General features: G+C 43.1%; 2 protein-coding genes across 3 annotated transcripts; one reads left to right on the top strand and one right to left on the bottom strand.

Moving 5' to 3' along the window:
- Positions 1-22,264, top strand: DAPP1 (dual adaptor of phosphotyrosine and 3-phosphoinositides 1). The gene is made up of 9 exons (XM_083861265.1): positions 1-83; positions 8,516-8,638; positions 11,783-11,916; positions 14,596-14,726; positions 16,037-16,084; positions 16,318-16,380; positions 18,273-18,358; positions 18,884-18,971; positions 19,947-22,264. Exons 1-9 carry the CDS (start codon positions 22-24, stop codon positions 19,995-19,997), a joined length of 786 nt encoding a protein of 261 aa, XP_083717391.1. The 5' UTR covers positions 1-21; the 3' UTR covers positions 19,998-22,264.
- On the bottom strand, positions 22,043-27,185 carry LAMTOR3 (late endosomal/lysosomal adaptor, MAPK and MTOR activator 3). Of its 2 annotated transcripts, none has more exons than XM_083861266.1 (7): positions 27,147-27,185; positions 26,718-26,774; positions 26,500-26,534; positions 25,740-25,798; positions 24,805-24,938; positions 23,675-23,738; positions 22,043-22,949 (listed from the first exon to the last, which is right to left on the bottom strand). In XM_083861266.1, the coding sequence occupies exons 1-7, from the start codon at positions 27,171-27,173 to the stop codon at positions 22,876-22,878; spliced, it is 450 nt and encodes a 149-aa protein (XP_083717392.1). In that variant the 5' UTR covers positions 27,174-27,185; the 3' UTR covers positions 22,043-22,875. The 2 variants fall into 2 exon arrangements, with proteins under 2 accessions (XP_083717392.1, XP_083717393.1); XM_083861267.1 differs by lacking the exon at positions 27,147-27,185 and adding an exon at positions 26,994-27,034.

Raw genomic sequence — 27,185 nt, 5'->3', positions numbered from 1 at the left:
CGTTGGAGCAGCCGTGGGGCCATGGCCCGGCGCCCGGAGCCGCGTCCCGCCGCGCCGCTGGAGCGGGAGCTGATGGCGCTGGGGTAAGCGGCACCCTCAGGGCCAGCCCGGGACACCCGGCGGGGTGGGAGATGCTGGGGCTGCTGCTGGATTGCGGGGGTGAGGGGAGCGGGGTGTGCCCCAGGGGAGCCCCAAAGGGCGGGCTGGGAGAAGCCCAGCGCCGCATCCCGGGGAAAGGGCTGAGGGGCTCCACGGGAGACCGGCACAAACAAAGAGCGCTCAGAAAACCGAGGGCGCGGACACGCGGTCCGGGTGGAGTGGAAAGCTGGTGGCGGGGGTGCAGCTTCCCTGGAGAACCTCCGCGGCCCTGCAGCCATCCCCAGCGGATAGAGGGGGATGTGCCGCGCCACTTCCCCGCCTTTTCCAGGGAGCACCAGACCCAGGGGCTGTCCTGACATCCCTGTCCTCCCGTGCCATCCCTGCAGCTGCCTCCCTGCAGCCTGGCCTGGGGAGCTGCTGTCCTTGCTGGGCAGGATTCCCAGACATGCCGGGGGCTCCAGGAGGGAGAGCAGCGCACAATTGCAGCCACTACAAGGACATCGCCCTCGCACCGAAAAGCAAAACCCCCCGGAGCAAAAAGGAGGGCCGAAGGTTGCAACAGACCTCGCTCCCTCTCTGATGAGACTCGCCCATTTTTTTTTACTGCCAGTTAGTTTTGGTTTTCCCGGGAGGAGGGCTCGGGTCATGTTGTCACCGGCAGCATCGCCCTGGGCAGGGGGAAACACGGGCTGGAGGAGCAGCGCAGGTGGGAGCAGGCGGGGTGGGAGCGGCAATGAAAGGGGAGGCAAAGCAGAAGAAAGGCCAGTGAGCGTTCTGACCAAGCAAAAAGGCTCTGGTGTCGCCTCTACATTCAAAAAGAATCGATGAAAAAAAAGTAAAGGTGTTTTGCGTCCTGACTACTTGTGGATTAGGACCAAATCATTGCTTATTTTTGTGATTCATTCACCCAGTGAAAAAATTGGAGTGCAATGAAATAGCTTGGGATTACTATCTCCACACTGGTGCTACTTTCCCATATTGAAAAGAATCTTTTAATGAAATGCCTGTTAACTGAAGCACCTGAGAGGTATGAAATTAAGTAAAGTCGCTTCACAGCTATACCCAGAGTGGCCATTATATACTTTGTCTTTACATCTGTAAGATTACGCTCACCCTAAAACAGTATCTATAGGCAAGAAGGGAAGAAAATGAGTTGCAGCTGTTGTGAAGCATGATTCCCAATTACCAGACTTCTACTGATTTACACAATGTGGTCTGAAGTTAATATATGCCAGTAACACATGCCTATAAACAGCAAGGAGTCCATCCTCATAAACAGTCTTGAAGAAATGCAGCTTGATGTGGTACCTAAGGTGGTATCCATCAGAAGGAAGGGGTATAGATGAGATGGTTACAAATGGGCATTTTTGAAGCTGTACCTTCTTTATTTTACTTCCACTTGAGTGGAAAACCTTTTCTGTTTCCACTAAACTTTTCACCCTTCCACAGAATACTAAGCATCTACTTCAGGGAAGCGTGTTAAATGTATTAAAGGCAAATAAGAAATGCCAGGCTGAATCCCTTCGAGTCATTAAACAAGGCCCTTCCCTTTCAGCTAGTACTAAAGCCACTTCTTTTTTTCTCTCCCCCCCCATATGAAAAAGAAGTTCTCATGCAGCAGACATTCTTGTGGCATAACCTGAAATATCTCTTATTATAAATACTTTTTCAACTGTGACAAGTAGATGTGTCACGCTCCAGACCATAAAATTAAATTATCAGTCATCACAAGGGTTTTCCATCCTAAACTTAGTCCCATACTCTCACAGTGTAGACTTCCCTCAGATACAGCTGATGCAGCATCCAGCACAGCTGAGACCCAGTTGTGGTGAGGAGTGTGTGTCCAACAGAGACCACGGTCATTCAAATGAGAAGTAGCTTCAACATTAACGTAACTACGGGGAGGAGATTTGAAGCAGTTTATTTTAAAGCTTCTGCTTTCTGGTGCAAAAATCAAAGAAGTTGGATAAGGTTTAAAGAAGTGTGAAATGGGAAGGACTACACTCTAAAGAGAAAAAGTTGAGTACCAGGATATGCTCAGAGTTTACCAGAATGGAAAGTTGTCAGCAATGTATTGAAAATTCAGATTACAGTCAGCTTCATTGTACTGATGTGTATATAGGTGGCCCTAATTCTTAATGAAAACGAAAGTCAAAAGCAGAATACATTGTTAAAAACTTGTTGCCTCACCGATAAACTTTGTCCCTAAATCTACCAAAATATTTAAAAGGGAACACTGAAGTCTGCCAAGAGAGACATAAGCACCTTAGCTCAAAGGAAAAGGAAACTGAAAATCGAATTCTTCTCTTTTTGAAGGCCTCTTTGGTTATTCCTGTAGTCAATCCATTTTCCAGTTGCCTTTGCTGCTGTTAGGCTGGGCACGAACTGCCTGAGTTTGGGGAATTCCGCTTCGTTCTTTGCGCAAGAGAGGAGAATGTGGAGCATCTGGTCATCCCAGTAATCAAGGGCTGGTAATTACAGGCGGGTCTGGGAGCACAGTTTGCATCCCAAGACAGCATAGTTTGGGTGACACTCTTTGTCTGTCGAAAGTGAAAGGCCCAGGGCAAGAGGAAACAAATTATTATGTCCTTTTGTCCTTCTAAGGTCCAAGCTTTGTCACCCCTTGTAGCAAAGCTTTTATGCTCTTCCAGGTCTGCCAATACCATGACAGATAATATTTGTAAGGCTGGACAATACACTTCATGCTTAGTTTTAATAACAGAAGAGAAATTAAGCCACAGACCTTGATCAGGTAATAATAAAATTAAAGAACTGTGGAGCATGTTAGATTGGAACAGGGTAAATGATCATAGGATTTTTTTTTAATCTCTATTTTCTAATTTAAGCAAGATAAAAATTAAAGTAACTAGAAAGTGGGCCAAATAATTGATGAAAATCAGAATGAAGGCAGTTGAAAGAAGGGGGAGAAAAAATGGAAGTGAAAAGCAGAAGCTGAAGTAGTAAAAGTCTACAGTTAGAAGACAAACCTTAAGACTGGATACAATGATGTTATTTCCTCTTATTTCTATTTTAAAATTATTTTCCCCTATATAATGACATCCTTGTGTTCCAGCAAAGTACTTTACACAGGTTTGTGATTAAGTGTTTCAGTATAACACATTGAAAAGATGTCTAATAAATACCAATTTGGTTGCCTGGCACATGTAACTTCCGTCTTAGCATTCTTTCCCTTTTGGAGATTCTCTAGAGCTCTGTCAATTCATGCACCATTAAAAACATGGCCAAAACTTCACTTTTGGTGATGTGAGGTACAGAGGACTCTTTTGCAATTTTCAAATGATGGGCAATGCTTCTAGGGTGTGATATTAGGAAAAAAAAGTTTTTTTTAAAAAAAACCCAAACTACTAAACTTGACAGATTAGAGCTGAAAGTTGCTGAAATACAGAGGGCCAAAAATAGAGAACTAGTGAGTCAGTTTTACAGTAATTTTTGGAGCGCAGGTGTGTGAAGAGCATTACCTCCAGGCAGAGGAGATAAGCCAGTGCTTTCCCATGCACTCCATTGAGCAGTACTGTGTACTACTGCTTTAACCTAAGAGTGGGAATACATCTTTGAGGCTAGAATATAATTTCAAAGTGTAAGCAAATTCAGCTCCTTGTGATAGAAGATACATTTAATTAAAACAAAAACAAAAACAAAAACAAAAAAAAAAAAACCCCACAAAACTTGACAATATCTACCACCACAAAAAACCCCCCACAAACAAACAACGAAAAATCCAATTAACCAAGGGTAAATAATTGCTGTAAGTAATATTGGAGTGAAGTCCTACTGGGAGCACATGGAAGATGTGGCTCATCTTCCCAGTGATATGGGTCATTGTTACCTTACAGAGGAGGACAAGAGATGAATTAGACTTGCTGTGTTTCTGCTTGGCTCCTGCAGCCCAGAGAGCCAAAGTGCTTTCTTTCCACCCACCACAGAGCACCAGCACTATTGCCCCTGCTGCAGCAGGGGAGGGAGCTTTTGGGAAGAGAGCACAGTTCACCCAGCTGAACACCAAGAATCTCCTTCTTGCTTCACAGAGGGAACTTTGAATTGCCTGACTTTTTCACAGAAGGGAGCAAAACATGCACACAGTTTCTAATTCTATCCAGGCCACACCTAGCTGAGAATATCTGATAAGGACACAAAAGCTAAGCGTGACATCTGCCTACTGCAATTATCTGGTAGCTGAGCATACCACAGTTATCACTCCAAACACACCAAACAGCACCCAGAACTTCCAGCTGTGCTCTCTTCTGGTGCTAATAGCTTTCATTTCTGTGAGGAAGAAAAGCAAGTGTTTCTACTGGATGTTACACAGTTTGCACATAAAAATGGCTCAGAAGAGAATTATGCAAGTCTCTCAGTGTTTAGCCTTTCATAGATGTTTGTGTTCCATGTGTATTCTGTTATTGCTAAAAAGTTTATCCACCTGATGCCATCTACAAGTTTATTCAGCAGCCCCTATTTACAAGGCAGGTTTTTTTTGCAAAATATCCACATGATTTCTTTAAAAACAGCATGATCAGAAATGACAGATGCCATACCCTACAGGAGACACAGAAATGAAGTTTCATTAACATTTTTCATTGGAACAGCTTGGGTTGTTAAAGAACAAATGAACATTTTGAGGATGATGTTATAACCCAAACAGGGAGTTTCCCACCCCAGACATTGCTATAACATATTTCTGATCTTCACCATAGTGTAGGAGCTCTAGTTGCTACATTAACTACACAGAGATCTTCTTAAGAAGAGATTTTAATGTGAGTGCATCCTGTTCTGAAGTTGTGGTGATTAGCACAGCTGCAGGGGCACAGCTGGCCAGCACAGACATGGCTTATGCTGCAACAGCCACCAGCCTGTTCCATGGGGAAACCCCACTGGTGACTGGAGGGGCAGACCTTCAGGGCAAGGCTGTGTGCTCTGATGGGTTTGAGCATTCTGGGGCACTGGGTGTCTCATTTCCTTCTCCTTCCTGTAAAAGCTGTCAGTAAGGTCCTTCCTCATTGCTGTCACCAGTGCAGTCTGACTGCACTGGTGGAATAGGATGATATCTCAAAATGCTTTATTTTTCAAAGAGTAGCAAAACTGATCTCACTAGCTGTGCTTGCTCATCCTAAGACATGCTTTCACTGACCATTCCAAAGAGCAGGAGGGATGGCATGGTCATTCAACAACACACACTGACAGTACAAACATGCTAACATGGGCAGGATGAGGAGATTTAATGTCATTTAGGATGAAGTTAAAGTAACAAGAATGAATAAATGACAGCAGCTATAAACTCTGAGCCTGAGATTGCTAGTCAAATTGTAGAAAAGGAACCCCAAAAAGTTGACCGCACTTTTTTTTTTTAATAGAAGAAATGAAATAATTAGAAAAGAGAAACCTCCCAGAAGTATGTATACATATCAGGAGGGTGTACAGGGCCAAGGGCAGCCAGAAGAAGTGGCTTTGAAGTGGAGAAGGAATTTTGTCTATCTTTCTTCTTGTGTTTCTCAGAGAAATCTCAATCAAGAACCTCGGGCAATTTTCACACTACTGATGATTTTCAGTCTGACAGGTGTCAAAGTACAGAGCATATTTCTGGACTTGTTTTGTAGTGAATACAAGACTCTATAAAGATTACTTTTGGAAGGACCTTCAGAAACATCCTGATTATCCAATATTATCCACCATGTCCAAACCCAAAGATTTAAGATAATTCAGCTTTGGGAAGGACTTTCTAGGGGCTTCAAAGAGATGGGTGTTTGTAAAGCATTTTAATTTCCTTAATGTCTCACTTTAAGATGGCATGAAGGTAGATACAGTATTGTGTTTTGTATCAACAGTTTCCTACCCCAGGTGTAACTCAGAAGACAACCAAAACTTCAGCTGAAGGTGGTCTGCCTTTTACAGTTTTGCCAAGTCAGCCATAACTCCCATCTTGATTTGCCTGCCAATTTCAAAGAACTGCTTAAAAGTTGTTTTTTTTTCTGAGACAGATAAATAGAAGGATTCTCCCTGTGAAAAAATACTTAAATTTACCTGAAGTATATCTAATAGTGTCTAACCACAGGATTGTTTTGGTTTATTTTTAGTCTTGGTGATTTCTACTTGTACTGTCAGCGCAGGCTTGACTGTGAGAGCAGAGTGCATAGATGTGTATTTGGTTACCTTCCTGGTGGTCTGGAGTACAAATTCTAAATTTTCTACAGCATTTTAATATTGTACCTGTGTTTAGGCAATTGGAACAAAGTTTGTGTGACCATTTTCACAGTGGAACATCGAAGTAACCTGATCAAACCATCTGTCACAGTCAGGAAGAGAAAAAACCCCCAAACTATGTGTAACAGTCCCTTTGACACCAAGATCTGCATTACTGTCTTCCATCCACTTCTATTTTTTGAGATGAACAAGAGGAACACAGTAACATTTGAGAGATTTTTGACTGAGACAGGATATTTAGGCAAGAAGCGGGTGCAGTCTTGTCAGCAAAGTTTTAAAAGTGCACTTTCAAACAATATTATTTTCCCAGTTAGGGGTTTTGTTGTTGGTTTCTGGTTGGTTTATCTATTTTTTTTTTTTTTTTTTTTTTTTTTTTTTTTTTTTTTTTTTTTGTGTAGTAGTAACATTTCATTACTCACTGGCCTTTTATGTATAAAGAAATACTGGATTTAAACACAGCATTTTTTCAACTTAAGGGACTTCTCTTTCAAAATTTAGTAAAAGGGTTTTTTTTGGAAATAAGGTGCAGTTATGAGCAACCTCAAACTAAATTTGCCTCCTTCGTGACAATGACCACTCACAGACTTTCTCAACATCTGCTTCTTTTGCACAGAAGTGAGCCAGACAGTGTTCTGAAATCCCACCCAAAACACAGTGCTGCATTCTCAGCTGCAGGTCTGGCCATGCTGATAGGATCCTCCCCACACCAGGACAGCTCTGACCTTTGCCTGTTACTTACTCGGGCAGTTAATCCCAAAGCGGATTTTGGCTAACAGGTGTTCCAGACGATGACACTTCGATCTTTAAATATTCATTATTTTATTCTACTGTGTAAATGGACCACATTCTAGAGCCAAAGCAGCAATACCCTGCCTGTATTGAGTTTCACATGGATCTTCTCTTCCTCTGGGTTAACTGTCTGGAGACTCTCATAAAGCAATTTATCAGCCAGCTGGCCTTTCAAACAGGCAGCCGTCCAAATTCAGAGTTAAGGCTTTGTGTGAGATGCCAAGTTTGGTGGAAACTTGGGATGAACAGCTAAGGAGAAAGAGGATACAGTTACACCTGGTTTCATTTCTGAAGACTGCCGCAATACAAGTTCTAGAAAGTGCTGTAATGGCACTTCTGCTTTCAGTGAAACTGTTTCTTTGGCTGCAGCAGTGACAGGCTTTGATCTCGATGCTTCAGGCATTTTAAAGGAAGGGAAAGGCAACCTGGCACAGCTCCACACACAGACAAGGGAAGCTTGCTTCCAGCAGAGCCTTGGGTGTAGTCTCCTTTGCTCCTTCTCTTCAGAGCCTCATGTGTGTGTGCGTGGCTATGGTTATCATTGTGTGCCTTGCAGGATTGCAGCTTCACCTTTTAATAGCTCCAGCTTTTTGTCTTCAGTCTCAGGTTCATTTCCAGTGAGATCCTTGTCTCTTGTAAAAAAATTGGCTGTTTCCATTGTGGAACATTCTGAATGGAAACAAACCCATAAACTATACTTCCTGGACCTCTTTGCAGGACTTTTTTTCCTGTGAAGTCCTTGCAAAACTTTTCATATAAAAATGAAGCTAATTTTCACTGAAGATAAATTGAAACGGTGTTTAGATGTTTTCCTTTGTTGCTCAGGTCACACCTGGCCAAGAGACAACAATAGCCATACCTTAATTTTCACTGAAATTCTGTCAGTTAATTTTGATCCTTTTAATTCTAAGCTTAGGCAAGCATGTTTAATTGTAGATCTTGGCAGTGAAGACTCATTGAGGGAAATACAGAATTTATGAGGAGTTTAAGTGCTGTCTGTTTGCCCAGAAGAGGAAGTGTACCAAAGAATATACATATGTCAGGAAGTACAGCTTCTGAAAATAGACAAAGGATTCTGTATACCCCCCCAAACTACTTTCACCTTATCAGCACAGTTCTGGCAAATGCGTTGCTTGTGCAAATAGAATTTGCAGGGTTTTTAGATCCAGCAAAACAGCTGTTTGTACACAACTTTGCACTAATGGAAAATAGTTGCAGCCTTCCTCTACAATTTTGAGTTACCACCGTTCTCACAGGCACTCACAGTTTACACAGATCTGTGCCCCTTGCAGTGGCCTCCTTTTGACACAGTCAAAAAACTAACACTGCTTTTTCTAACCCTGCTCCAAAGAGCAGCAGCAGCCAGTTAAGAGAGGAGTGAAGGATGCTTTAACCCCTTGTGTCTCCCCAGGTGGTACCATGACAACCTCACCCGACACGCAGCAGAAGCGCTGCTGCTCTCCAACGGGAAGGATGGGAGCTATCTTTTGAGGAAGAGTAATGAAAGGGAAGATTTGTACTCCCTCTCTGTAAGGTAGGCTATGGACAGAGTGAACTAATCTAATACTGCACTTACTTCCATGTTTGGATGTCCATGCACTACAGGTTTGAGGTTTTTTCCTAGGGCTTAAATATATTTTGAAATATATTCCTTTTGGTATAATCCCACTGAATGACATTTTGCTAGAGCAAAACGTTGGATTGGATTTGACAACTGGTCTCATTTCTCAAAATTATGAATGAATCATATTGGTAGAAAACATAATTCTATAGAACAGCTGTAAATTTTCAGTCTCTGTGATAAAAATCTGCATGTCAGTTAAAAGAGCTTAAGAAACAGCTGGTGGGAGTAGAAAAGTTTTATGATGAGGACAGCACCAAACATTTAACAGGTGCTAATCTTACTAGTTTCAGAATCCCTGTATAGGAAACATTGTCTCTGAAGGATGATCCAGTGTTTGACTGGCTGGTTTTACTCCTCTGTTCTGTGCTAAGGTTCAGTCTTAGCCAGGTCTGTGTGACTAAACTGAATAGCATCTTGTGAGTGATCGATGTCAATTACAGCAAAGTAAGACACAACTGTTCAGGATACAACCTGAGAAGAGGCAGCCTGGCCTGGCTACCTCACTGCTGAATCATATTTAAAGAGTCTCCCAGAAGGAGAGAAGCCACAACATTTTAGCAAGGCAAGCTAAGGACACATGCATTAGACACAAGGTAGCCCCTGCACGTCAGCTGGGTGAGGGTAACCAGCCCTAAAAAACATTGGTAGCCTTTGGCAACTGTGTGATATGAGCTCTAGAGCAAAATTTTAAGCTGGTGCATGCAAGCTCATTCCTGCTGCAAACTGAGCCTCTGAACAATTCACGGCCGCAACTCAGCTGAATCACAGTAACTTTTTAAAGTCACTTTGATCTGTGTAATGCTGCTGGTTATTTACACCCCTGACAGGAGCAGAACATATGCCCTCGAAATTGTGGCTTTCTGCATATTCAGTACCAGGAGCTGTTGCAATTTGGAAAAGTAGTTGCTTGGGAACTGAGGAAAGTCCAACCTGCACATACCCTGTTCCCCAGGAAAGGCAACAATGAAGTGTTTCCACCATTTCTGACAGAAGATCTAGGAGCAAGTGTGCCTATACACACTGTTGAAATTATTACCACTGTAGGCAGCCATTTATACGAAGGGTGCACAACAGATCTGAAGGTGATGTTACAAAATGAGTATTCAGAATAGCAATGACTGAATTGAGTGCAAGTGTTGCCAAAAAGAATAATGGCATTTATAAGTAATAGCTTTCCGTAAAAAAAGTAATTTTAAATTAATCATTGTTTTCCTGGTTAATATTTTTTTACTTTAAAATGTTAAGCATTATTTGAGATAACTACCTCAGACAATTAAAAAAAAAATGTATCTTGAATGTAGTTTTAAAGGGCATTCAGGAAACAACTTATCATAATAAACCAAAATTTAAATAGCTCTTTTAATACAAAACAGAAGTGTTAGTTAATGAAAATAAATTTGCTGCTTTAATAGATTCTAGCCTACAGAAGTCTATTTTGGGCCCATGTCTTGTATTCCAATCTCTTGTTCAGCTCTTCATTTAGCAAATTACTTACTGCATTACCATATGAACTTAATAGACCAGTCTGAAGTTTGATCTTTTATTCTGTTCTGTTAGTTTCTGTTGTTTCTGCTGGTACATCTCCTTTGAATACTGATTTTGACTTTAAAATGTTTTACATTTTTTCTAGTGGTTAATTTTATGTTTTCTTTCAGTTTTTTGACTAATATTAAAACTTAATTTTAGAATAAGTAATTCAATTTTGTTCTGATACATTTCTGTAGAAAGAATAACTTCAGCAATTCTAGCTATCATTTTCCTTCTGTCCTAAAATATCTTCTGTAGCTTTTACTTTATTTTCTGCCTCAGCCTCATAAGGAACTTGGGTCATGATTATAGTGTGGGGTTTTTCAAGGAAAAAATGCTTAGCCATCCCTTGAGGTTTTTATTGACAGCTGTAGGAAGAGAGATCACAAATTGCCTGAAATTCCCCTCCCCCAGCTACATTAACCAGTTTGAAAAGGAAGTAGGAAGCAGACTAGAATTTGCTCTCATTGCAACATTGTCTTGAGAAACCAGACAAAAAGATGGAAAGCCCTGTAATTGCAGCAGAGTCACAGCAGCTCTTCCCTGGTGTGGTGTATTTGCACTTGGCTTGTTGTGCCCCAGCTGACTGTAGCACAAAAATTGTGGGAGGCCCATAGTGGTGTCTTCTACAGTATCATAAATACTGTTCAAAGATAAATACCTGTTTGAAATAATAATCTTCTTTGGAAGCGACAATAAACAATGAAAGAGGTGCTATAATTAATTTTCTTCACATTTTTTCAGTATATTTGCTATAAGTTTTTCTCAGACAAAATTTACTCAACTATTTTGGGTGCTAGTAACATTAACAAAAGTAACTTTTTCACTGGAGAAATATTTGCAGTAAGTGCTTTACTGTCTTTTGAAGTCAAAATAATTGCCTACCCAGGAAGTGAGACCTTGCACACTTCTCTAAATGCCATCAGGTTTCATAAACAAAAGCTGTTACTTCCCTTACAGAACAAGGACCCTGGTTCATGTTTGTCAGTGCCCATCCTAGTGGAACCAATCATCCAAGTACAGAAACAAAGCAAACAAACTTTAACCCCTAGATATTTAAAATTAGGTTATTAAACCCCTCTTTGGGTGCAAAACAGAGACAGCCTTTTTTTCAAAGGGAAATTGAAGACATTTTCTATGAGATTGGGATGCTACTTGAAAAGCAAGACATATACTGAGTACACCATCAAGACTAAAGTCCAGTAAGTGAAGGGGTTTCATTCCATTTAGGCAGAAGGCTTGAAATCTCTTTTGTGAGTCTTTTTGCTGATGCAAGAGCTAAATTAACCAACTTGGCCTTTCCAGGCTTTCATCATCTCATATTCGTAAATCAGCAATTAAAATCTGATTTTCAGATGCGTTGAGCGTTAGTGAGGGACAGTAATGGCAGTAGCATTACACTAGGACAGTGATTATCAGCCTGTGATCTGGGTCAGATTCCCTGCAGTGAAAGCTGCTATTTAAGGATTGTACATGCCAAATGCCTTTGGCATTTATGTCTTGACAAATTTTCCTCTTTTATTTTAGGGGGAAAGATTCCGTGAAACACTTCCATGTTGAATATACAGGAACTTCATTAAAATTTGGATTTAATGAATTTTCTAGCTTGAAGGAAATGGTCATGCATTTTGCAAACCAGCCTTTAATTGGAAGTGAAACAGGTAAGGAGAGCCATATTATGTGTATGAACACATTTGTAGCCATGCTTCACAAAATTCTAACTAAAAGGAGATTCTGATGTGTTAGCAAATAGATCTTCTGCTAAGGAGTTCATCTTCATAAATTCACATTTGTATTTGTATCTAAAAAAAAAATTCCACTTCAAAAAAACCTTTCAAGTTCTTTGAAGATAAACCACACATAAGCTTATTGGGCTTTTGCTAACCAGGGCTATGAGCTCCTTTCAATTTTTCAGAGGAGGAATCATTTCAAAATACTGAGGGGATTAGAACATTCTCAAAAATGGCAAAACCAAAGCACGGTGTTAGTGAAGAAATAAATATGCATCTCTGAAGCTGAAATCCCCCAATAAGAATAATTGGAAAAGAGACTTGAAATTGTTTCGTCTCACTATTCTTTGTCCAAAGAAGGAGTCTACAGTGTTATGCTCCTCTTTCGTGCAGGGAATGTGTTTTTAACTAGCTCTGCTGTTCTGCCTGGTGTGCATCACAATGCTGATGCCATCTGCCATCGCAGTGATCTTTCTCGTTTTTAAGAGGAGAGAGAAGAGCACAAGTTTCTTTCACAACCAATGCGCTGCCTGAATTAAGGGTCAAAATATTAAACTTGATTCCTACATGTGAATTAAACACCATCAGACTAGAATCCCTGGAGAAACAAAGTGGATATTACCATGAAAATGTCAGTTTTATGTTTAGCTTCAAGTGTAGCACTTGAAGACACGTCAGTACAAGTTAATGCCAAAACCTTCTGTATCCTCTGTGGCAAGTGTATGCAAGTAACTCAGAGGAGAACTAATTATATATGCAAGAGTCCAGTTAAGTGATAGTGGACACATGCAATAATTGTAACCTGTCACACACTAAATATGCACCAGTATTCTTCTATCACAAACATTAAATTAAAGGGCTCCTTTGCCAGTTTCTTCCCCCACGGAAAATGCAGTTGTACAATCAATATGGCACTTGTATCTTTCAAAACACTCTCTTTTTAAATTGCTTTCAAGAGTGGTTCAAATACAGAGCTCCTACATGTATCCTCTGTGCCAGTGAGCTACTTTTCCTGGGAAATCAGGCATGCACCCACAGGCCTATCTCTATAAAGATTTCAGATGCCATAAAACTTGTATTTCTCCATTCCTCACTCCTTGCCTGCATGTGTTATAGACATTAATAAGCAAGACGTTGGTTTTATCTGATCTCTATGGATGTGATCAACACTTGTCACCTTAAGGTTTCCTAGTCAGATTCTACTGGCTGTGTGAAACATCTAAGTCATATGTACTACAGAATGAAAATAAAATAATAATTAAAAAAAATAATAATTCAATATCATATCAAGAAACCTTCCACCTTACCATACCATGGAAAACAGTGGAGAGGAAGAGAGAATTAACACTTAGGCAACATTCCTTCAGATACAGGTGTCAAATTTCTCCTAGGTCATAACCATTTTTTGTCAAAAATGGGCTAGGGACTCATCAGAGTCAACTCCAATCCAAGCATCAGCAGATGCAGGTGTGGCAGAATAATCTTGCTACAGTGCATCTTTTGCTAGATCTTGTGTATAATTACTGGATTATTCTGTACAATTGTCTTTGTGGAGGAAAAAAATCCACAGAAAATTTATTAGAAAACAAATACTGTATAAAATGTTATATTAGTCATTCCAGTTCTGCAATTGGCTTTTTAACCATGGTGTACAGATGATGGTACCCTGATTCTTTGCAACAGTTTGCGATATAGTTTCTCTGGAATGGTGATGGAGCTGTTCTCAATTTTATTTTAAATGGTCAAGCATAATTTTTCTGCAAGGCGTGATAGAAATAAGCCAGTGTTGACTCTCCACCTACAGCAAGTTGAAAAATCATATTTGCATACGCCCCTGTGCCTGCAAACAGGTTGCTTCAATTACAACTTTTCCACTTCTCTTTTTAGCCCTTCCCATTACAGAATACTTTAAACTACTCATACATCTGTAGGTTTCAAGTCCAAGTTACCAGTTCTAGCACCCCTCCTCTTAAAGAGCTGTAATATCAGCATAAAATGCAAATGCAGCAGCATTTGGTATGCTGTGACATTATTTCTAAAGAATAGAAGTAGATGGTGGAGCAGCTGCTATTTTAAGGATGTTCTTCATTATTTTGAGAAGTACAATAGGTTCACTATTGAGAATGCAGTTTTTTTCAGGGAATATGCTACAAACATGACTTACTTGGAGAAAAAGAAGAATGGCTATAATATATTATAAAAGGTTTAACTGGGAAGAGCTGTGGTAAAAACAGCTGAAGGTGATGGTGATGTGGATTTACTATTAGGAAGCCTGTAGCCAAAGCTCTGACAGATAAGTGATTTAAGCACCAGCTAGTGGGATGTTGGCAAACTCAATGACTCTTATGGCCTCCTATCTAGTTTAGCATGCTGCGTACCCTCCAAGCCAGCCTCTTGGGCAGGAAGGAATTTAACGAGTCAAGAGATTTCATGCAAACATTTGCCAGGGTAAAAGTTTTGAAAAGGTATACTTATATTTACAGTTTTCACAGCTGCCTTTTAAATTTTAGGAAAAGGTGAAGTTAACCATTCCTCAGAGATGTAGCTACTGACAAGTTATTTTCTAAGCTGGACTTGCCAGATGACTTACTCCTGCTCTTTTCTCTCCAGGAAATTTAATTGTATTGAAGCATCCCTACCCACGGCAAGTGGAAGAACCCTCCATTTATGAGTCTGTGCGAGTTCACACTGCAATGCAGACGGGAAGGACAGAAAGTGACCTTGTCCCAAATGCTCCCTCAGTAAGTTGTGTTCTGGTGGCAGGGATGCTTCTGGCCTGAGTCTAGCATGATTGCTGGAGTGAGCTATGGAGTAAGACTGGTTATTAATCCCTTTACGGGTTTTTAAATACCAGAAGTCTTTGCCAGGCAAGGCAAAACAAATACAGACTTGCTCAATACAGTCCCATGGCAAATAAAGGCTTTTATAGTTGTTGTCACTTCAGTAATACCCCTGGAAAAACATTGTCTGCACCTGACCTGGGTAAGTCTGACTATCCTAACAAGGAATATATTAAAGAGTTTCATTCTTGTTATCCTTTAGAATAATTTATCATTATTAACATTATCATAAATTTTAAAAAAACCAAATGCACACACAAAAAAAAATCATATACATTTGGGCCACCTATTCTGACATTTGAGACTCACTTGCACAGCAGTTAGAGTCTCTAAATCCCTTGTAACTCATATCTAAGTGAGACAGGTTTCTCCAGAACGATTTTCTCTGAACAGAGAGGGAAGTATTTTAATTATATACTGTATTTCGTGGAGAAAAGAGGAAGAGTTATGTTAATATGGATTAATGAAGTTGCTAGAGGAACTGTTTCTGATATGTCTCACAACCAACCCTTCATCACTGAGTTACACTTTAACCTCCAAAGAAGCTTGACTTTCACATACCACCAATAAAAAGGTAATATTTTTTCAAGAACAAGTGGTAATTTGGCAAGATTTTGATTTTCAGAGGTCTGCAATCTCACAACCAGGTCCCTACGCAGAGTTTCAGTATCCAAGAAGTCATAAGGCCCAAGTGTCACTCATGATATCAGGGAAACTGTCCAAATCCCAATTTTGCAAAAAGCACATTGCACATAACAGGTTTTTCCTCTTAAGTGTTGGCCTGGTTGAGAGAAGAGAACAGCCCAATAAAACAGCGCTTTCCCCTGTTTGCATTTGAGGAGCATTGTCTGGGGATGATTCCACTGCCAGTTAAACCCCATGTGCTTCTGGTCACAACATGCACTGAGGCAACCATCCAACCTCACAAAATAAAGTATAACGCAGCTATTTTGCTGTGTTTGGCTGAGAAGGTGCAGCCCAGAAACTCCCTGAGGGAGGCACAGTCAGGGGGCTGCCTTCAGAGCCAGCACAGCTCCATGTTTATCCTAAGACAGCTGGATCCACCCAAGAGGAGCTCTGAAGTGAGTGCAAGTGGCTATGAGGAGTTTCCCAAAGAAGTGATCCATCTTCCTCATGTAGACAATGACAGGGATGTGGGAAAAAGCAGAGCTCAGCCACTAACCCTAATCCCTTTCTTTGTTACTTCACAGCTTGGTACCAAGGAAGGATATTTGGTAAAACAAGGCAAAATTGTCAAGGTAAGGAAAACTTGTTGCTTCCACCCTGTGATCACCCACAGAAGCTAAAGACAACGTGGAGCTGAAATTGCTCCACCTGTATTTCCCTGCAGAGAGGAACAATTTGTTTTTTGAGCAACAGCAAAGCACAACTGTGAACCAGAGCAAGCCAGCAGCTTTGAAAGCTTCTCTTTCCTAAGAAGTTTTAGACCAAACGCTCCCAAGACAGTTACCATTCATTCTTGATCTTTCAGAACTGGAAAACAAGGTGGTTTACACTGCACAGGAATGAACTTAAGTACTTCAAAGACCAGACAGTAAGTACCAGTTCTGCCTTTTAAACATCTACACCGGCAGGTGCAGCCTCCTTGTATCTCTGGCTTCTCACATCTGTATCACAGCTTTCCAAGATAAAGCTTCTCAAACTATCAGAGGAGTCAAACCTGCCAAGTAAAGTCAGTTTTGCTGATGACTTCAACAAGAAAAAGTTTTACAGCTGGAAAACATTTACTGTGCTCTGCCAGTCTAAGCTACTGGATAGAGTTTACAGGGCTTCTTTAACAGAATCATGGAATAGTTCAGATTGGAAGGCACGTCAAAGATCTTCTTCCAAGTCCTCCATCACAGGCAGGGACACCTTCCACTAGACCAGGTTGCTCCAAGCCCTGCCCAACCTGGCCTAAAATACATTTTTGTGTTGCTTTGTTAAGTGGATTTTAAACTACCAGCACAACACAACCTTTATTGGTAGCTTAGACACAACCTGACAGAGAGTTTGCTGCTAAACTTGTTCTAAAAATACTGGTAGTATCCTTTGCATTCTTTGAGTTCATCCTTTTATTTCAAGTGGTCTCACAGGATACATGGAAAACTGTTCATTAAAAAACTTCTTCTGACAAAGATTAACCTGCAGAATCCTTACAGTTGCTGCTCCTTTTCTATCTTAATCTGAGTAAAGATAAGAAATACCTCTGGAGTTTCTTTTCCCTTACAATGCCTCTGTTTGAGGTTCCTTCATAACACAGCCAAACTGTTCACCTCTGCCAAGCCCTGTTACAAGCCTCTAACAGATTTTTACACAAGAGCAGAGCAACTGCCTTCTCTCACCGAATATTACCATTTCTAAACAGCTATGTTCTTGCAGGGCTTTCCATCAGTTTTCATTTCAGTTCAAGACACCTTGAATTAAGTTTGCAGGATAGCCTTTCAAAGAGCAGCTCTCCATTAGTGACTTACCAGGCAAGAAGATCTTTGTCAGGAATATGACCTCCTTCCAGGCAGCAGTTCCAGTGTCTCCTGGCACTCCTGTTGTTGTTGTGGGGTTGCAGGTACCTACACATGAGCAGCCTGCAGCTGGGCCTGGGACAGCATTTGGTATCACACCACAGCACAAGGGGCTTTCTTCTGATGTAGGGTATTACTAACAGCCTCTGAGTCAGCAAAAATATTAAGGGAAGTTGAAAAAACAACAGACACCTCCATACACCTGATGAAGGACCAGGGAAACAGCTAAGTGTGTTTCTGAGGTCTTAACAGTGTGAGGCTGAAACAAATGGAGGAAGAGCTCTTACACCTAGGGAGAATGAAACTCCTAAGGGAGATGGGTTATTGTTACACACAGTCCATGTCCCTGCACTGAGCTTGTCCGAAGAAACTTTTACACGTGTTTGTGTACACCTGGATGCACACATGCTTCTTAGGCAGCCAAATCTATCACTTCTGCTGCAAACACTACTTTGGCTTTGCTTCTACACTTTTCCTTACCCAGCTTCATCCTTTTAAGGCATTTAGGAATTAGTTAAATCTCCAACAGCTGGCTAGTCTATGAAGACCTATACCCACACCTTTACCTCTGTAAACCTTAGCTGAAAGTGGTACCAGATTTGCTGCTGTGTCAGTTACATTATAAGGCATCAGCCAAACCCTCAAGCAGCCTCCATGTAGCTCAAACATTCCTGCAGTAGAGATCTCCTCTGTTGCTTGTCCAGATGTGAACTGTCCTGTGTTTTTCCTATTAAGCTCACTTCATATCATGATACCACTGAAGTTATGCTTGCTAGTTTGGGTTTATAGTGTTACAGCAATTGTAACTATGCCTGGAAAAAACTGTGGAAGTGCCTGTAAAGGTCCAGATGCACTGAAGATGAACTGAGATAGCCTTGTCTTCTGTTTTCATGTGTCCACATTTTAAAAACATTTTCTCTTCAAGGCTACAGAACCAATTCGAGCACTTGACTTAACTGAATGTTCAGCTGTGCAATTTGACTATTCCCAGGAAAGAGTCAATTGTTTCTGGTAAGTTGCAGGATTTTCTCCACTTAGCTGGGAAGTTCAAAATAGAAAGGGAATTTTGAAATGCAAACAATGCAAGGTTCTGAAAGGTCCCGTGGTGGTTAATGATCCTGCTCATCCTCTAACTCACAAGTCTGTGTCAGCCAGTCTTTGTCAATCCTGCATGGCTTTGGCAAATTACTCCTGCCAAAAGGTGGGCCCGTGTGTAATGAGCATTTCTAATTCTGTAAGCATCTCTAATCATCACCTACACTCATGGATCTTGGGGTCAGAATTGGGACAGGTCACATGGTGATCTCTTCTGAGTCCGGTTGTAGATCTTTTATCCTTATGGACCTGGGGCAGCATCTCCCTGGGCTGTCAATGACTGTCACCCATTCTTGGCTAACCCTCCTCCTGGTGGCTGAACGGGAGCACAGCCTCCCTGCCCTGCTCTGCTTCGGCAACTGTTGGTACAGGCCCTCTGGGCTGTTTTGGGGTGAACTGCCAGTTGTTCTAGCAATTTAAGGAAGCTTTGTTTGCTTACAGTTTAGTGTTCCCACTAAGGACATACTACCTGTGTGCGAAAACTGGGATAGAAGCTGATGAGTGGATTAAGATCCTGCGGTGGAAACTGGTAAGTTGACGTGTGCTGGTACACAGCTCCCCGGGCAGCAGCACCCGGTACTGCCCTCAGAACCCCCCCAGGACTGTGGCACCCAAGTGCTACAGCTCTCAGCACCTGCAACAACAGAGTACTTGTTCTGGCTGCCAGGCCAGCTAGGTCGGAATACTGCAGTTTTCACGTAATCACAGAAACAATTAGGTTGGAAAGAACTTCTGAGGTCATCAAGTCCAACCTTTGATCAATCACCACCTTGTCAACTAGACCACAGCGATGAGTGTCACAGTCACATTCTTTTCTTAAGCACCAGGGATGGTGCCTTCCTGGGCAGCCCATTCCAATGTTTAACAACCCCTACTGCGAAGTAATTCCTCTTGATGTCCAGTCTAAACCTCCCCTGACACAGTTTGAGGCTGTGTTCTCTCATCCTGTCACTGGTTGCCTGGCAGAAGAGACCAATCCCCACCTGGCTACACCCTCCTTTTGGGGAATTACATTGTGATAAGGTCAACCCTGAACCTCCTCTTCCCCAGGCTAAACACCCTCAGCTCCATCAGCTGCTCCTCATAGGACTTATGATCTAACTACTTCCCCTCCACTGCCCTTTTCTGGACTCAGGCACCTTCCTGAACTGAGGGGCCCAGAACTGGACACAGCAGTCGAGGTGTGGTCTCATCAGTGCCATATACAGGGGCATAATGTATCTGCCTGCAAACCCACTTCAGCGTTTTTGGGATGCACTTTTAACAGGCATGCTCATTAGTAAGAAAAGATTACTTCCATCTCTAAGGATGTCATTACATGTGCTTGGTAAACAATATGGATCATCAACCCAGACTACATGTCCTGGGTCATGATGGCAGGATGAGAAGACAATGTAAAGGCTCAAAAGCACTCCTTCCTAAAAATACCAGGATTGGGTTGATTGTACTGACCCACATCCACATGCACACAGACAAGCAGTAACGGACTGTCTTTCTGTTCCAGTCACAAATACGGAAGCAGCTGGAGGAGCGCAATGACACCCTCAGTTCCTAGCTGTGTGCCAGTCCTCCTGCTCCACTGGCAGGAATTGCCTCTCTCCAAGGGGAAGGCATTGCTTGCCAGAGGGCAGCCTCACATCTCCAGTGCTGTGTCCCCACACGGATGTCACCCAGCTCTGCACACACGGGATCCTGCAGCTCTGGCTGCTCTGGGGCTGCCGAGTCACGCTGGGGACGGCTGCAGAACCAGAGTGTGGGTTTGATACCTGTGGTGTGTGCCTGTAACACACTTCATTCAAACACCTGCCAACTAATCATAGAAGTGGTCACTGTTCAAAACTTCTGTGGTTATTTAGAGCACTCAATAACTTATTGCAAGCGCCATCACAACTAAGCATTAGTATCATGTTCTGTAACCGTGAACCTTTTATTTAAAATAGGTCTTTTCTGGAAATATTAAATATCCTTTTATTGCCTGTTTAGGTTTTAAACCAAAAGAAAAATGACAGAATTACATCTTGTAAATAGTATCTATATTGCAATCCAGAGAGTAGTGTTTCAAGGCCCTTTTCAAAGAGACAGATGTGTGACACTTAGTTCTGGGAAAACAAATTTTTATCTGGTTTATCATTATACTAGAGTGATGGCTACAAGGGAATGTCTATTTCCAACAGCATCTGTAGGTAATGGTGAGCAGCATCATGTAAGCACACTTGTATACAAACCAGGGTTATGGGAAACGGTAGCTGCTTCCTGGCACTCATAGGACACACATTTAACAGCATTGTAGCTCACTACAGAGACAAGAAGTAGAATGATGTTGGTGATGTACTCAAAATACACGTTACATTTTGGAAGCAAAGTCTGACACTGGAGCCACTGGAGAGACTCAAGACCCAGCTGCAAGAGCCCCTGAGCACTCTTGTGCCTCCTCAAGGCGTGGGCAAAAAGGGAGGACCCTCTCTCCTTCCATAACAATCAAACTTATGCTGAAACAGCATCTGCAAACCTCTCCTGCTATGCAACACTGCAGCTCTGTTTTGTATTGCTCATGCAGAAGGTGTTTGACAATTGCCTTGACTAGGAGAAGGGTGCAGAAGAGGAAGGCAAAAGCACACTGGAAGAAAAAAGAAAATCTACATTTGGACATATAAATAGCATTTTATTTCAACTTAGAAATTCAAAGTATTTGTAAATATTTTTATACAGACTGTTTTCTGAATAAAATGTCATTATAAAACTACCACAGGTCTTCTATATTCCTGTACTGTACTGTTAAAGCTTTGTCCTCCTTTTTCCTTTAATGAAGCTTTAACAAACTGGCATCTCCCATTTAGTTAAAAACCTTTGCTAAGTTTGTGAGAGAGAGAGGCAGCATAAGGGGAAGAGAGAGATGATATTCTCCAGCATATCACTGTCCTTTGAACATGGCTTGGAAATGGAGCTTGTAGGGAAACCACAAAGGTAGCCTTCCCTTTTTCACCAGCAACAGGCTGCTTCACAAAACACTGGAAACAAGTTCAGCACATGGTGTCACAAACTGAAAACAGTGAAAGAAATGGTGCTTGGGTGGCCTTGGAAGCTGTCACAGACAGGTTGGGCAGAAGCAAACAGCAAGGGGAGGCCTTTGCTGGAACACAAACATGTTTTGCCAGAAATACACACACATTCCAGCAGCTTATGACCAGCAGCAGAAGTCCCATTCCAGCTTAGCTTAAATGGAAAAGGGTTGACTGACAAGCTGTAATCTCTTTTTGAACCACGAACTCCCAGCTGTCGTTTCCAGCTTTGCTGTTTCCCCATCCTGCCTGATGCACCGAAGGTGGATGAGGTGTGAACATGGCATCCCCTTCCCCAGCCTGGGCACAGACCTGCCCAGAGCTGTGCCCCAGACCTGCAGTGCTTGGCAGTTGTCCTAAGGGGGCATGGGAGGGAACAACAGGCTGGGGCTAAGAGCACAGGCTTGACCCCCAGCAACTGGATCTCTGTACTGCCTTGGGACCTGGTATCCTTACTGCCCTACTGAGAGACACACTGGTTAGTTTTCAAATTAATGGATTTTGGACCTTTACAAACAATTAAGAGACCTGTTCTCTCTAGAGACAAGCAGATGTGCTGTGGGGTATTACAGTACAACAGAAGAGTGGACCAGGCGCTGTCATTTAAAAATACTGTATTTTATTTATATTTATTTACTTCAGAAAACCTAAGGGTAAATAAGCTGAGAGTGTCACCGGTGATGAACCCACACAAAGACTATGAGACATGAGATCTTCACAACCATATTACACAAAAAAAACCCATGAAGAAGTGAGACATTGTTTGGGTGCTTTTAGCTAGGCATCATGAAAATCCCTAAAGCAACATCTTCCATAGAAACAGCTTTCTTTCTAGTGGAAGCAGGATGCAGCCAGCATCCAGATTAGTAGCAGTCCCTTGCCAAAGTACACCGTGTAAGAAATCTGGGATATGGACTGATTGTACCGACACGTCACCGCTAGCACACCTGCTCTCACAATGCCTCCAACCACGTCTTTGCTCACTCTCTCCACCTCATCTGCTTTCCCACATGTAGTGGTGGCCAGCCTGAGGACACACCCTGCCATGTGCCTGGTGCCCTGTAAAGGAAGAGATCTGGGGGTTGCTCCTTTGAGCCAAGGGCATTGCAGCGACCTGGCTGAGCTAAACTCCATGGGAGCTATTTTGGTGGGCTCTCCAGTACTGCACAACACAAGAAGCGTGGCCTAAAGTAACATCCACCTACAACACACTAGTAGATCATTTCAGATTCAGTACTATGTACAATTTACTCTTACTTAGTATACTAAGGAGCTGTGGTATTTCTTCCAAGACGTGTTATTTGACTGACGATTATTGAATCTTTCTGTCCACTGGGCTGCAGAGGAATGCTGCACTCTGGCTATACCATCAGGTTAAGAAACTTCAACAACCTGCCTCAGTTCTTCAAATAGGGGTGTGAGCTCCTTCTCCAAACTTACAATCAGCCCTGGAAAGAGAGAAGAGACAGAATATTCCATCAAACAACATCACTGAGAAGCCTCTTTCCAAAGCCTGCAGCTCCCTCTCCTCCCAAGTCAAAGGCAGTGTTTTTCAAAGCCTGAAATGTTTCATGTGAGCTATTCACTTTCCTGTGAACAGTGGGCAGCACCCCCAGGCAGAGTGTCTATAGTCCCTGGCACTAGAAGAGGGCCCCAGTGCAGCACAACTCTCCCCCACTACTGCCTTGCCACTTTCCATAGCTACTGTGGCCCAAGCAGCTGTACCAGAATTAAATCCCTTCTGCTCATACTCATTAGCCAATGTCCTCAGGAGCAAGGCTAGGGTCTGGCTAAAGGACTTCCCCACCCCACAGAATTGAAGACCAATCTGCACATGTTCCTGCAGAATGTTAACTTGACTGACAGAAAGAGACGGAACAGCTGGCTTGTATAGCACAGCACCCACCCGTGCAGCAAGGGCAAGGTTAATCACAGGACAAATGCTTCTAGAACAATAAACCACTTCAGCAAAATCAATTCAGCAAAACCACCACCTAAAATCTGTGAATTTTTACTCACACCTTTTCCTTCTCACCTTTCACAATATGCTGACAAAATTCACAGCAGAATAAAGTTAACATAGTTTGAAGTGAATTCAAAGAATTTATTTTGAATTGTTAAAATACCCAGGTCTTAAAATACTGCAATCTCTAAAACAAATGTGTAGACATACCTGTATTAGCATTGCTGCTAGCAATGAAACTCACTACCAAAGGTAAGCGATTGAACTGCACCACCTGCAAGGAGAGAGAAGTGCTCAGCCAGCAGCTAACATACCTTGGATGTTAGGACTCTGATAAATTCTTTCCACAGAAATTCTTTCTGCAACAAGCAGCCTCCTCAGTTTAAAGGGCAAGCAGAAGCAAGAGCCACAGAGGTGATTTTTCAGTGTACCTATTTCTTGAGAGTCATGGTTAAAAACAACAACAAAACTTTACACTACAGTGTAAAACCTGTCATTTCCCTCTGCCTCCACAATCTACAGTGTGCAGTCCACCAGAACCCTACCTCAGCTGCAGATCCTGCAGAATACACTGTGGAGACCATACCCTCCACAGGAAACACGAGGGCAGGCTGGTTTATTGCTTTAAAATACTGTTCCCTGTACAGAAGCATCTGTTCTTCCATTAACAGGGAACTGGCACCTTGGGTACAACAGTAAATTAGCAACATCAAGAGAGTCAAAGGATTGTACTGATGTGGGCAAACTAACTCATTCACCTGCTGATTTCCAAACACAGCTTGACACACTGTAGGCTAAACAGCTGGTCAGTTTACTGCAGTCATAATTAAAAGCTCTCATTACCACCAGAACTCGTGAAGAAGCAGAAATGATGGACTTCTGGACACAAATAATCAATTTATTTCTAAAAATTTGTGGTATTTCAAAGCTTTCTTACCTCAGAGCCATACTGGCAGCAAGATTAGATATGAAACAGGTTGCATGTGCTTTAATTAATGTTAGGTGTCACTAATTATAAACATTGTTTATAAAAGAGAACATAAACCCTTCATAAAAGAATCAGATGACCATATGAGCAACCCCTCCTGCAAATTCAGAATTACTACACTTTCCCATTGCCAACCAGTAAATCTCAAGTTTTGAGAAATATAACAGAAGTTTAATAAATAATACTGTGAAAGTTTGGCTTAACCATTTAAGCTCTGTTAGAAATAAACCAAATTACATCAATAGCAGCCTAGTGAAAATCTACCAGATCTTAAACAACCTTCTTTCTCTTGCTCAATGTAATGCAGGAACAGCTCAAGTCACTGAGGACAGGGCACACTGAGGTTACTCACCTGGTATGTATTGTAATAGCAGATGATGCTTTTGTTTTTAGAGAGTCCTAACTTACTGCCCTGATCTGTGGCAAGGGCAAAAGTGGACAAAAAGCCAGGTCGCAGTGCGTGTTCTGGAGCATTATCATTGGCAACTAGAACAAAACAAGAAAATCCTTATCTTTACATGGTGTCTCTGACTGTATCCCAAACCCTCATCTGCCAAAAGCAGAGAAACATGCAAGACATGTGAGGTGCTCCCACAGGAACACCAGATAGTCTTCAACGAGCTGTACATCATTTAATGCTCCCTGTGTGATCAAAGCTCATTATACCAGCATCCTTCCTAGCATACTTAACAGTCTTCTTCTTCAGGCTGCACAGCCTGTGCTGATGTCCCTTTGGTTCCATGTCCCACATTGTTTGTAGTCATTCCAGCCTTTGAACTGAATTACTGGCACAGTCACTATTGCAAACACATGAAGATGTGCACGTTCTGCTGTGTGTTTAAATACTCTGGGGCACAGAACGAAATATATCTGCAATACTTGAATCTTTGTATCCTTAAACTATTATACTCATAAGCCAAAAACGTCTGAAACAAGGACTGCAGAAAACTACAGTATCTAAAAAGCCAACAAAACACTGCTAAGCTCTCTCTACTACTCAGAATCAATCAGCCTGTGAGGACTTGAAGATACAAGGACCTTACAGCACTCCAAGCCCTATCACTGAGGAAAATTTCCATGGACTACAATTACTGAGGGCACAAACAAAAGGATATATTTAAAGAGGTACATAAACAACTACTAAACTTTTATGTAAAGTCCAATTTAATTCTACCACTTGGGATATTTGGGTATTTAGCATAACCAGGAAGATTCTCCTGTACTTCTCCACCCCCTGCTGTTCAATCAGGACTTGAGCTGCAGAGCACAGTAAGAAGCTGGAGTTACCTTTGATAACAGGCACACCATCTCTATCTGAGACTACAATAGCATGAAGACCTTCAACACTGAAGAAAAAAAAAAAAAAAAAAAAAGGAAGAAAAGAAGAGACACCATTTTAAAAACACGGTAATTAGCAGGAAAGGGTTTTTGTGTGAACAAATCTGCAAGGAAGGGGAAAATATTAAAAAAACCTGATGCCTTAATTAATTTAGTATTTGCTCTGTTTATTACAGGTCTGGTGGCCCCAATAAGGAGGACACGGAACTGCTGGAGCAGCTCCAGAGGAAGCCATTAAGTTGATCAGAGGGCTGGAGCACTTCCCCTACAAAGACAGGCTCAGGAAGCTGTGGCTGCTCAGCCTGGGGAAGGGAAGGTTGAGTGGAGACCTCACAGCAATGAGGAGTGAGGTCTCTTCACACACTGGAGACCTTCCAGTACCTGAAGGGGCTTCACAGGGAAGCTGATGAGGGACTCTTCATCAGGAACTGCAGTGACAGGGCAAGGAGTAATGGGTACAGATTGAAAACCGGGAAATTTAGGTTAAGTATTAGGAAGAAATTCTTTGCTTTGAGGGTGGTGAGATCCTGGAGCAGGTTTCCCAGGGAGGCTGTGGGTAACCCACCCCGGAAGCGTTCTTGGCCAGGCTGGATGGGGCTCTGAGCAGCCTGGCCTAGGGGGACGCGCCCCTGCCCGTGGCACAGGGCTGGCCCGGGATGGCCCCCGCCCGCCCGCCCGGCCCGGCCCGGCCCGGCCCGGCCCCGCGTACCTCGGCAGCTTCTTGTACAGGAACCGCTTCAGGTCCTGCGGGCAGAGACGGCGGCGCGTTACTCACGTTACTCACGGCTCTGGGAGCGGGCGGGGCAGCCCCGGAGCTCCCGACCTGGCCCCAAACACCGCCCGGTCAGTCCCGGCCCGGCCCGACCCGACCCAGCCCCGCCAGCAGCCACCGCCCGCGTCCCGCCCGCCCCGCGGAGCCGCACTCACGTCGGCCATGGCTGGGGCCCGCCCGGTGCTGCCGCCGCCGCCGCCACCTCCGCGGGCCTGCGAGACAAGAGCAGAGTCCGCCCCGTCACCGCGGGCGCGGCCACCGCCTCGGAGCAGGGGAGCGGCCCGAGGCCCGGCCGGCCGCCACCCCCCGCCCCGCTGCCTTGGTAGAGCCGCCCGCAGCCGCGCCGGGCAGGGCGCGCGGCTGGGCCGAGACCACCGCGCCCCGGGAGGGGGGTGCGGGGCCGCTCTCCGCCCTGCCCTGCCCTGCTTTACCTGTCGGCGCCCCGGCGCGCCCCGCTCGGCTCCGCCGCCGCTTCCCCCCGAGCCGCTGTCACATGAGGCCCGGCACCGCCCGCCGCACCCGGAACCGCTTTCCCGCCCCTCCGCCCCGCCCCGGCAGCAAAACAAATCAAAACCAAAACAAACCCCGGCGTTTCGGTTAAAGAACATCATAGACAGAGAGCA

Source organism: Zosterops lateralis (assembly GCF_965231275.1).
Source record: "Zosterops lateralis genome assembly, chromosome: 5".
Taxonomy (NCBI): domain Eukaryota; kingdom Metazoa; phylum Chordata; class Aves; order Passeriformes; family Zosteropidae; genus Zosterops; species Zosterops lateralis.
Note: the sequence above shows the minus strand (reverse complement) of the source record. Positions and strands in the feature narration are given on the sequence as shown.

Coding starts and splice junctions, on each gene's coding strand:
- DAPP1 (XM_083861265.1), top strand. CDS start 22: ATGGCCCGGCGCCCGGAGCCGCGTCCCGCCGCGCCGCTGGAGCGGGAG. Junction 8,639..11,782: donor TTGTACTCCCTCTCTGTAAG/GTAGGCTATGGA, acceptor CTTTTATTTTAG/GGGGAAAGATTCCGTGAAAC. Junction 11,917..14,595: donor TTTAATTGGAAGTGAAACAG/GTAAGGAGAGCC, acceptor TTTTCTCTCCAG/GAAATTTAATTGTATTGAAG.
- LAMTOR3 (XM_083861266.1), bottom strand. CDS start 27,173: ATGATGTTCTTTAACCGAAACGCCGGG. Junction 26,535..26,717: donor GGGCCCCAGCCATGGCCGAC/GTGAGTGCGGCT, acceptor CTCTGCCCGCAG/GACCTGAAGCGGTTCCTGTA. Junction 25,799..26,499: donor CTGTACAAGAAGCTGCCGAG/GTACGCGGGGCC, acceptor TTTTTTCTTCAG/TGTTGAAGGTCTTCATGCTA.